Genomic DNA, 12664 nt, shown 5'->3' with positions numbered 1-12664 from the left:
AGCTGTGGCCTAATGGTTAGAGAGTCGGACTCGTAACCCAAAGGCCGTGAGTTTGAGTCTTGTAGGTGAGGGGAGTGAATAACCACCTCAATACCACGAGTGAGGTGCCCTTGAGCAAGGCACCGAACCCCCAACTGCTCCCCGGGTGCCGCAGCAAAAATGGCTGCCCACTGCTCCGGGTGTGTGCACTTTGGATGGGATAAATGCAGAGCACTAATTCCGAGTTACCATACTTGGCCTCATGTCACTTTCACTAAACAAAAACTTTTATTTTGGATGCGATTAATTGTTTGACAGCACTAATAAATTCTATAAAAATATGACCCAATGCCAGGACACATTTTTTCTATGGATTTTTTTCTTACAGTGTATAAATAATTGTAAAATAACACAACTTCAGGAAAACAGACCTGTTGTAATGTATAAAGCCTACATTTTTGGATATCTCTGTTTTATTTAAAGTCATATAAAACGTTTTTTTTAATCAGTGTTCATCAATCTAATATGATATTTAATAGGGGATGCCCAAAGCTCAACAATTTCTTCCTCTCTGACAATGAAAAACCCCATTTTACTTTCAAAAGCTGGTGCATTTCTGACTAAAACAGTCCCGTTGGTCAAACACCAGCACTCAAACCACTTCAGGCTGACAGAGACAGATCATCGGCATGACACAGGGCCGTTTCTGTCGCATGATTTGCTCAAAATTGGGTGTAGGAGGCACTTTATTGTCAGAGACGTCTGTGAAGGAGAGGAGAGGATATAGAGGGAAAGGGAGGGGGCGTAAAACATGAAGCGCAGCCTTTGGGCCTGTTAGGAGATTAAGCTACGTGCGAGAGGAAGAGAGCGAGCCAGCAGGAGGGAGAGAGTCGATTGGGATTGAGTGTTCTCTTATATCATTATCTTGCTGAATAATCCTGCTCGCAGCGTCTTTGGCAGCGGGGGAAGGGAACGGACCCACACATTCACAGCCTATGGGTCGTGCCTTCACCTTATCTGCTGCGGTTGCTCTATGCTGCTTTTGTTGCTATTTTAGAAAAACAGACGCTGCGTGAATGTTGTTCAGCTAAAGTCATTCACATTTATGTATTTGACAGACACTTTTATCCTAAGTCATTGGGTTGAGTCATTCACAGTGCATTCAAGCTATGTTTTTAGCAGTTCATTAGCACTTAGAGTTAACAGGGAAATAATCTTAAAATGCAAAAGTCATTGATTTAAACAATAAGGTACATTTTTCCATGCTGAGAAAAAAAACTGCTAAAACTAGTCATGCTGGTCGGTTCATCTTGTTGGTTCAAGCTGGTCAGGTCAGTGTTCCACTGGTTTTAGCTGGTTGGTCAGCTGGTCTCCCGCTCTGACCAGCTAAGACCAGCTTGGCCAGCAAGTGGTCAAAAGCCTTCTAAAACCAGCCTGCAAACCAGCTATGACCAGGCTGGAAGACCAGCTGTTTTTTTCCAGCAAGTTAAGAATGTAGTTAAAGGGACAGTTCACCCAAAAATGAAAATTCTGTCATTTATTACTCACCCTCATGTCGTTCCAAACCTGCAAGACCTTTGTTCATCTTCGGAACACAAATTTAGATATTTTTGATGAAATCTGAGAGCTTTTTGACCCTCCATAGACAGCAAAGGAACTGCCACGTTCAAGACCCAGAAAGGTAGTAAGGACATCATTAAAATAGCCCATGCTAATTTAATATAATGCTATGAAGCTACAAGAATACTTTTTGTGTGCAAAGAAAATAAAAATAGTGACTTTTTTCAACTATTTATTTTCTTCTGTTTCAGTCTACGCCACTCATTCACAAGAGTATCATGACACATGCTTGTGTTGCTGCTGACGCAGGAGCTGGTGTTCTGACGTAGAACATGCATGCGCTGTGGCTTGTTTTGAATCAGAAGAATGCCCACATATGTGTCATGGTACTCTTGTGACTGCACATCGAAGACTGACACGGAAGAGAAGAAATTGTTGAATAAAGTAGTTTTTTTAATTTGTTTTCTTTGTGCACAAAAAGTATTCTCGTAGCTTCATAACATTACGGTTGACCCACTGATGTCACATGGACTATTTTAATGATGTCCTTACTATCTTTCTGGGCCTTGAACGTGGTAGTTGTGTTGCTGTCGATGTAGGGTCATAAAGCTCTCGGATTTCATCAAAGATATCTTAATTTGTGTTACCAAGATGAACGAAGATCTTACGGGTTTGGAACAACATGAGGGCGTATAATTAATGACAGAATTTTAATTTTGGGTGAACTCTTTAACAACTGCTTTAGCTATAATAATTCTTACAATGGTATAGTGCTAACTTCTAATGAACTGCTAAAAATGTATCTTGAACGGTCTTTTTTTTATAAAAGCGTCTGTCAAATACATAATTGTAAATGTCCACTTTAGCACAGCAACTTCTATGCAGGGTAAAAACAAACAAACAAACAACCAAACAAAAAGTTACTGATTTAAGCAATAAGGTACATATTTATGGTTAAACGAATGTAGTTAACTACTCCTTTATCTATGATTATACTCACAATGGATGTAGCATCAAATGCTATAGTGATAACTGTTAACAAACTGCTACAAACATAGCTTGAACACACTGTAGGTGCGTCCCAAATCGCATACTTATGTACTATTTTATGGCGTTTTGTAGTATAAATAGAGCAAATAGTGCGTTCACACTGAAAATCCCAAAAAGAAAAAGTGCACTTAGAAATGGCCGGATGATGTACTTAAATAACCAAACAAACTAAGTGTGGAAGGAAAGAGGGGAAGGGCTATCAGACTCTGATGATGAATGACAAAATAAAATTCATACACTACACAGTTGAGTACATAGTACATAAGTACATAGTATAAGTGTATAGTGTGTCATTTGGGACACACCTTGTGAGTCAATTTGGATAAAAGTTCTGTCATATACATAATGTAAACGTCAACGACTTCAGTGCAACAACATCTGCACAGTGCAAACAAGAAAAGATTACTGATTTCAGCAATAAAGTACCTATGTATGGCAAAAGGATGTAGTTAGCAACTCCTTTAGCTGTGATTATACTCACAATGTAGCATAGCCTCAGATGGCACTAACTGCTAATGAACTGCTAAAAATGTATTGAATGGTCTGAGAGTCACTTTTCATAAAAGTGTCTGTCAGATATATAAATATAGATGTAGACGTCAATGACTTTAGTGCAACATCTATGCAGTGTGAAGAAAGGTTACTGATTTAGGCAAAATACATGTATTTATAATGTTAAAAATATATCTTCAATGTACTGTGAGTCCTTTTGGATAAAAGTGACTGTCAGATACGTAAATGTAAATGTTAATGACTTTAGCACAACAACATCTATTTTTGACAGAAACTTATCCAAAGTGTGTTTAAGATACATTCTCAGTAGTTTATTAGCAGTTAGCGCTATACCATTTCAAGCTATGCTGCATTGTGAATATAATCCCAGCTAAGGGAGTTGCTAACTTCACTCTTTAGCCATAAATATGTACCTTACTGCTTAAATCAATAACTTTTTCATCTCCAAACAATCATATAGCCATTTTCAAGGAAAAAAAGGTGGGTTACTTTCTAAAATGCTTTGTTTTTAAAGCACACGCTTACATTGCAGGATGATTCAGTGACATTTGATGGTGTAAAAACACTCTGGATCATGACAACGTGCTAGTTTGTATTGATAACTCGCTCGGCCTGTCAAACAATTATGAGTCAGTCTGACATGCCTCTGGTCTTGCATGTAATGACATGTCATTGAGAGAGAAAAAGAAGACGTGACTGTGCACCTCTTCCACCCAAAGTTTACACCATGGGTCACAGATTTGTTTCTATTGCAAAGGCCTTTGAGAGGAACCCATCCCCCACAAAACACACACATCCACCCCAGCCCTCAACTGTAGCCAGGCTCTCCAGCATTTAAAGGTACAGCGCACATTTTAGTTTGCATGTTAGTAAGCATGTAAAGTTTTTTCCATTTTTTCGGTAGTATTAGCCTGTGCAGATTTTTGCATTTTCCAGTCTTGACCACTGTTGGAATTGACTGTAATTGATCTGTTTTTTAATGTTTTATATGCAACCAAAGTATAACTAATTAGGATTTATTCAGCATCAATCTCCATTGTGGCTTGTTTTGCTTTTAATTCGTTGTTTATTTAATCATTTTTAACACATACAATATTTTTGCCAATGACAAGTGTCTCATCAAAATCTAGACACATTTATCTAGACATGTGATTAATGTAGGAGATATTGTTATCTAAAGCAGCTTATTAAGGATTTTTACAAAATTTGATGAAATTGCACAAAGTTTACAAAGACATTTTTTTATTTGAGTAATGTGTACTGATTAACCATGCACAATAGCATGAGGAACGGGTATTAAATAAGGTCATTGTTCATGCAACGTTGGCTTTCATAGGTATTTCAGTATATAAATATGAAGTACTTTTATAAAAGATAAAGAAAAGGAGAACGAGGCATGCATGGAGAGCCAGGTTTAACATTACTGACAGAATCTTGTGTTTACTAAAGTTCCAGCTTGACTGTTAGCAGTCGTTATTCTGTTCTTCCCCTCCTCCCACCATCAGTGTCTCATGATCAAGATCTTCTGCTTCTTTGGTACCTTATCCTTCCTTATTTGAGAGTTTCAGTTTGAATTCTATATTGGAATTATACATTTCCTCCCAAAATGTCATTGACATAATGCATATGAAATAATGATCTTTTTTTATTAACTTTGTCAAGTACAAGTATTCCATGCAGTTTCTGAATCAGTATGTGGTCATAATACCAATGTGAGGTCATTATAATTATACATGAATTATGAATATGATGCAAGACACTGCCCAGACATGTCATGCCATCTGCCCATTTTCAGAATGGGAGTGTCCTTTCTTACAGTGATCTAGATGTTATATCATGTTCATTTTACATTATGAGTTTGATGTTAAACCGCTTTGTTTACTGATTAACTCCTCCGCCAACCTTGATAACAAGCCACAACACACATTTGATCTAACACCTTAAGCTCTGGTCCAAAGGGCGGCTTTGCCTCATTCGACACTTGTCCAGTCCCAAAATCTTGTTCCTTGCATAAAGCGTGTTTAATCTTGAACCAGTTGGATAATGTGCATGTGTTTGAATAGAACAATAGAGGTAAAAAGTTCAATGCACTGCACTGAGAAAGTGTTCTTTTATTACGGTTTAAGATTGAAATGATATTACTGTTTAAGGGAAAGTGTGCAGTTTTTAGGTGCTGTAACTGGCCACCAAATTTACTTTTTTTTTTAAACTATTTTAATTACTAACAAGAGTAAAGTTCATGAAATCTGTCATGAATGCCCATGCCACATTTAATCACATCTATCTATGCAAGTTAACACATTTCTTCACAATCTTATGACTGTAACGAATAAAATATAAAAATATTTATACACAATTTCATATTATAGTATTTGTTATACTGTCCTTTATTTGTGCAGATTGCAGTAAAATCTTTGTATTGTATTTTTTTTATTTCACAGTACAAAAAATGCAAAATTACAATTATTTTAGTATTGAGATATTGTAGTATTTACTAATATTTTAAATTATTATTATTTATTTTCCCCTTTTTAATTTTAGTTAGTTTTAGTAACTTTATTGTGTATTTTGTCTTTTTTTCATTTTTTATTATTACTATTTTTAAATGTCTATATAATTTTTATTTATATTATTTGGGTTTTAGTTATTCATTATATTTATTTTCAGTTAACATTTATTTCAGTAAAATAACTTTTTATGGTTTTGGTTTTAGTGAACTATAATAACTAATGAGTAATAATGAAATGAAAATGTCTTTCTGAAAATAATGTAAAAAAAAAAAAAAAAAAAAACTCTTAATGATCGATTATAGATCGGTTGTAGATAGATAGATAGCCTATATGTGTATGTGTGTGTGTGTGTGTGTGTGTGTGTATATATATATATATATATATATATATATATAAAAGCGTAGAAATATTACATGAATATTAGAAACATTTCTCTCAATTAATGTGAGGTCATAAAAATAATACTTATACAAGAATTGTATTAAGTTTTTTTTAAAATATATATATATATATATATATAGTTTTAGATAGATCATGCCACACCTGCCATGTTAACTACTCAGAAACACTCTGAAAATCCATCTGAAAGTCTCTTTTCCCATCTCAGTAAAATCTTTATTTCATTTATCGGCAGTTAATGGGCTAGAAATGAAGCCAGGGGATTGAACACACAATACTGCTGGTTTGGTCGAAGAAGTTGCACCACAATTATCTGACATGCAGTTGGCAAGCTGCACAGGAAAGGGGCTGAACCGCTGCTGATCAAAACACTCTGGGCTCTATTCACGAGAATGATTTCACTGGAGCCTTTTTGTCGAACCTTTTGCATTTTTATTGACTAGTGGGGCTCTAAATTTCCTTATTAACATCGATATCTTGTCATGTACAAAGACCAGAGATGATCATAGGTCTCCTTGTGTGCTGTGAAAAAGGAAACCCAATTAGTGACGCAGATAATACGGTTATATAGACTCTTTTGCACACACACACACACACACACACCTTGTCTCATGAGCTTTGCTATTGTTCTTGTGTCAGATCTCAATAACCCAGCACTGCTGTACTAGAAGGGTGTGTATGTGAAGGCTCTTAAATGTTACACAGGCATCATATTTCTGTTACGCATCTCCTTCTTTTGTGACCCCAACATATTTGGATTACTGTGCCATTCTTTGTAATGTTATAAGACACAGTATATTGATCTACTATTCAGTTTCAACATCATTACAAACATAAGCCATGCAAAGGTTGAGAATAATTATCTCTGACAAGTCATTCTATACATTTTATAACTGCAGGTCATTATTTATTGTGCAAAGTACATCCAAAACGAATCACGTAATAAAAAAAATCTAGACCAAGTGTAGCAAAATGTCGATTTATTATGAAAAACATTCACATAGGATTTAGTTTTGCAGTACAAACCGCTGCTATGTTTGTCAAGAGCGAGCAAATGAGCTCGATGGTGATTGGCTGGCTGGTCACACTCCTACTCTGGACCCTTTCCCCCCCCAATCATAACACATCACAGAACAAACAAACAAAGAAATGCCTCTCACATTGCAATCAACAGATTTAGTTGGTAAAAACAGTTCAGAAATCCACCGAAGTGATGTAAACACGTTACCTGTGGCAGGTGTCTAAATACATGGTGCCACAGTGTCACAGAATTCTTTGAAGTCCCTTTGCATGAAGTCTTCGCTTTGCATCATATCGTCTTCTGATGGGAAATACTGCATGCTTTCCTCTTGATTGAAGCTGAAGAAGGAAAACGGCTGGCATTGGTTCCTCTGTCGAGCGTAAAATGTGGGTGGCGAAGGCAGATCTGGACTGTCCAAAAGTGCGCCTCTAGCGTTCTCCAGAACGCCCAGGTACGAGTCCATATCCGCAAAGTCCATTTCGCAGTCGGACCCGCTGTCGGTGCCAACAGAGTCCGATCGCATGTGCATCATCTGGTATTTCTCGTGCATGAGGAACTGGTTGGTGTTCCTGGGCGCTCTCATGCCAGGCGCTCGGTTGCCTTGAACGTTGGCAGGACGCAATGAAACCAGAGTGCCAGACCACCGAGACAATCTTGCTCGATTTCTGCGCATTTCTGGATAGTGCGCCCTTCTCCCAGGCCTCCTTCCCCATTTTTGCCACTTCTGTTTAGCGCCGCCGTTGGTTCTCCTTGACACGCTCTTGGGTTTCTCCGTCTCCTTGATGGAGGGTCTATTGCTGTAGACCTCCCATTGGCATATCATGCCCCTTCCGCACATTTTCTCAGCGTCTAGCATCAGCTGTAGTGCGCTCTCACATAATCTGGAGGGCAACAAAGGCTGTTTCTTCTCCTTGCTTAGGGGTTTTGGTTACTCGTGCCTCTCTACACGATTCACCCCCTCGGCCGTCTACCTTTTTACAATCTTTTCCGATTTTTTCTTTGTCACTGGCTTTAGATGGCACATAGCCTGGCGCAGTGACCTCTGTATAGGCAGCTTGACGCGCGTGTGGCTCTGATCTGAGATCAGTCACACCCCTCCTCAGCTTTTCCGAGTAACCAGTGTCTTTTTTGCTTCAGATTAAAAGCAGAATCGTTGCCTAAATGTCTGAGGAGTGGAAAGATATGTTTGTAGTTCGTTTTACTTTGGATAAGTGCCAACAAACTACGTTTTCTCTCCGTCTCAGACTAGCGTCTATCTCGAAATGACAGTTGACATCTACAGAAATCCGCGTCTAGTGGGCTATTTATAGTGTTGGGGCGAGTCGAACTGCTTCGAAGGGACAGGGGCGTTTCATTCTTTCTTGAGGTGGAGTATTTAAAATATGACTAAAGTATTATCTGACAACATCATGTATATACTAATTTAGATTTATATTTGTTATACTTTAGGAAAAAAAAATCTCCTTTTGCCTGAAGAGCAGCGACAACGCCGTTTTTTCGACCCCCCTCCGAGAACAGAATGGTTTGTTCCATCTCCTCTTCGCAGCTGCTGTTCCAGGATCAGTTTTTTCAGTCATAATCCGCGTCTCTTTCATATATGGTCAAGAAAGCACAACTGCCCTTAGATCAGCTGAGAGACGACACCACGACAAAGAGCGTGAATACGTGATGTATGTGAAAGATGCGAGGAGGACAACAAACTAATGGCTGTTCTGTGAACGGTTGTTATCTTTTAGTCGGTTTGTTTATGTCTCAGTTCAGTTTTAGGCTTACGCTAAGACGCACGCTCGATTACCTTATTAAGATATGAAATGCACTATAAATGTATACAAACTCAATCTCTGTTTATTTATCCGTGATGACTAAGATTTTCCGTCGATGTGGCATTTGTTAAATCAAGTCTAAAAGCGTGAACGGCATGAACGATTATCATTTTAGCTGAGACACACACAAACAATAAAAAAATGCTTATTTATGACATAACAGCATAAACACACCTGTCATTGTGCTGGATGAAATTGCACTTTTTCCATGCAACCCGCCTCGGAAAATCCTTTGAATAACAATTAAAGAGATATGTGTTCCTTTAACACAAGCAATGAGTTGCATTGCTCTTCTGTATTAAATAACGAGATTAGAGAACCGTGTAAAAGATGGTTCCCTTCATAAAATAGCCTGACTTGAATAAATAAACAAATAAATGAACGAGTGAATGCATTTAATACGCTTTCACGTGTAGCAGGAAAGTAGTGAGGAATGAATGAACTCCACATAGATAGATAGATAGATAGATAGATAGATAGATAGTACATATAAGTCTCTTTTAACTTGTGGAGAATAGATCATCCCAGCAAACACAGAACGTGCCCCTAATGTTCCCATATGGTTCGCATGCTTTTTGAAGGGAACCAAATAAGAACGTTTGTGGGAACCAGAAACTAACGTTTCCGAACATTCTGAAAACCAAAATTTGTGATTTGTGTCCAATGAGGTTTACCAACCCTCCATTACTGAATTTACATATGTGAGCCTATTTATTTATTTCATGTAAGTTACATCTTTTGTGAAACAATTAATAGCATTCTTTCTCGCAGTCATTGTAGCTAAATTATTATAAATATTTATAATAATACGTGACCGATAATTTATTTCATTTATATAGGCTATACCCATACATAAATAGGCTACATACGTATAATTAAAATTAATTCATTATAATCTAATTTACAGAATTGTTACAGTTTCTATGGTACAATTTGTGTTATTTGTGATTATTTATTTAGGTTTTATTTATTTATTTTCTAATGTATAATTAGTTACAATCTATTACTTGTCTCTGAAGCCCCTAGAGGTTCATTGTGAAATTTCAAGGGTTTTGTGGGATTGTGATAAAAAGACTAACATTGCCCTATGTTCTGTATACGTATGCATTTTGTGAATATGTATTTGTATATGTGTAGCCTTTTTAAAAATGTTTAATAAAATACAAAAAAGCAATATATATATATATATATATATATATATATATATATATATGTGTGTGTGTGTGTGTATATGTATATATATATACACACACAGGTGCATCTAAAAGAAATTGAATATTGTGAAAAGTTCTTTTTCTTGTAATATTTCAAAAAGTGAAACTTTCATATATTCTAGATTCATTACATGTAAAGTAAAACATTTCAAAAGTTTTTTATTTTAATTTTGATGATTAGAGCTTACAGCTCTTCAAAGTCAAAAATCCAGTATCTCAAAATATTACAATATTTACATTGGAGTTTCATTAAATGACCATCCCTTCAGTATAAATTCTGGGTATCTCTTGTTCTTTGAAACCACAATAATGGGGAAGACTGCTGACTTGGCAATGATCCAGAAGACGAACATTGACACCCTCCACAAAGAGGGTAAGTCACAGAGGGTCATTACTGAAAGGGGTGGCTGTTTACAGAGTGTTGTATCAAAGCATATTAAATGTAAAGTTGACTGGAAGGAAGAAATGGGGTAGGAAAAGGTGCACAATCAACAGGGATGACTGCACGCTTGAGAATACAGTCAATTACAGCTGATTCAAACACTTGGGAGAGCTTCACAAGGAGTGAACTGAAGCTGGAGTCAGTGCATCAAGAGTCACCACGCTCAGACGTCTTCAGGAAAAGGGCTACCAAGCCACTTCTGAAACAGAAAGAGTCTGGAGGAAGACTGGAGAGACACAGAATTCAAGCTGCTTGAAGTCCAGTGTGAAGTTTCTGAAATCAGTGATGATTTGGGGTGCTGTGATGTCTGCTGGTGTTGGTCCATTGTGTTTTGTCAAGTCCAAAGTCATTGCAGCTGTCTGCCAGGAGATTTTGGAGCACTTTATGCTTCCATCTGCTGACAAGCTTTATGAAGATGCTGATTTCCTTTTCCAGCAGGACTTTAGCACCTGCCCATGGTGCCAAAACCACTTCCAGCTGGTTTGCTGACCATGATATTACTGTACTTGATTGGCCAGCCAACATGCCTGACCTGAAACCCATGTGGAATCTATGGGATATTTTCAAGAGAAGGATGAGAAACAGTCGATCCAACAATCCAGACGAGCTGAAGGCTCAATAGTCCCTCAGCAGTGCCACAGGCTGATCGCTTCCATGCCACGCCTCACTGATGCTGGAGTTTGTGCTAAAGGAGCCCCGACCAAGTATTGAGTGCATAAATCAGCATCCTTAAAAGAACTTGAACTTTTCTGTTTTGCAAATCCTTTTTTTGATTGATCTTAGGAAAAATTCTAATATTTAAGTAATATTTAAGGTAAACATTTCTTGTAAATGCAGATCAGTCCTGCACAATAACATCAGGTTTCCTCCTTTGAACTGCTTGCTTCAAGTCCTTCCACAACATTTCAGTTGGATTAAGGTCTGGACTTTGACTCAGCCATTCCAAAACATTAACTTTGTTCTTCTTTGACCATTCTTTGGTAGAACGACTTGTGTGCTTGGGGTCGTTGTATTGCTGCATGACCCACTTTTTCTTGAGACTCAGTTCATGGACAGATGTCCTGATGTTTTCCTTTAGAAATTGCTGGTATAATTCAGAATGTATTGTTTCACCAATGATGGCAGGCTGTCCTGGCCCAGATGCAGCAAAACAGGCCCAAGCCATGATACTACCACCACCATGTTTCACAGATGGGATAAGAGTCTTAAAGCTGGAATGCAGTGTTTTCTTTTCTCCGAACATAATGCTTCTCATTTAAACTAAAAAGTTCTATTTTGGTCTCATAAATGTCCACAGAACATTTCTCCAGTAGCCTTCTGGCTTGTCCACATGATCTTTAGCAAACTGCACACGGGCAGCGATTTGTTTTGGAGAGCAGTGGCTTTCTTCTTGCAACTCTGCCATACACACCATGGTTGCTCAGTGTTCTCCTGATGATGGACTCATGAACATTAACATTAGCCAATGTGAGAAAGGCCTTTAGTTGCTTAGAAGTTACCCTGGGGTCCTTTGCAACCTCGTGGACTATTACAAGTCTTGCTTTTAGAGTGATCTTTGTTGGTCGACCATTCCTGTGGAGGGTAACAGTGGTCTTGAATGTCCTCCATTTGATTCACATACTTTTGCCACTCACAGATATGTAATATTGGGTCATTTTCCTGAATAAATAAATGACAAAGAAATATTTTTGTTTCATTTGTTTGATTGGGTTCTCTTATAAAAATCGGATTATGTTTTGGGTCATACTTATGCAGAAATATAGAAAATTCTAAAGGGTTCACAAACTTTCAAGCAGTACTGTATGTGTATATGGACAAAACATGTCCAGCAATTGTAACTGTAAGGTTTAAACTATAAGGTTTAAAAATAAAAAATATATATTTTCAATTGTAAATGTTATGGGGATTAATAATATAATGTATTTAACACAACTATCCCCTTCAATTTAATTTTATCATTATTATGTGAAATCTATGACACTTATTGTCTTCTCACTACATCTAAAACAGTGTGTCCACAGAGAAGGGCTCAATCATTCATATGCTATAAAATGGATAAAAATGTTTTTTAATGATGAAAAAGACCTTGTTTTATGAAACGCAACACTTAATAATATCTCATATCAAAGCAAGGTTGTTTTTCAGTGACACAT

The 12664-nt window shown here is 37.3% G+C and overlaps 1 protein-coding gene across 1 annotated transcript; it reads right to left on the bottom strand.

Moving 5' to 3' along the window:
- Positions 1-6974: 6974 nt before the first annotated feature.
- wu:fb55g09 (coiled-coil domain-containing glutamate-rich protein 1) lies at positions 6975-8321 on the bottom strand. The gene has a single exon (XM_058759424.1). It carries the CDS (start codon positions 7886-7888, stop codon positions 7253-7255), a length of 636 nt encoding a protein of 211 aa, XP_058615407.1. The 5' UTR covers positions 7889-8321; the 3' UTR covers positions 6975-7252.
- Between the last annotated feature and the right edge of the window lie 4343 nt (positions 8322-12664).

The sequence above is a fragment of the Onychostoma macrolepis genome, chromosome 22, assembly GCF_012432095.1.
Source record: "Onychostoma macrolepis isolate SWU-2019 chromosome 22, ASM1243209v1, whole genome shotgun sequence".
Classification (NCBI taxonomy): Eukaryota; Metazoa; Chordata; class Actinopteri; order Cypriniformes; family Cyprinidae; genus Onychostoma; species Onychostoma macrolepis.
Note: the sequence above shows the minus strand (reverse complement) of the source record. Positions and strands in the feature narration are given on the sequence as shown.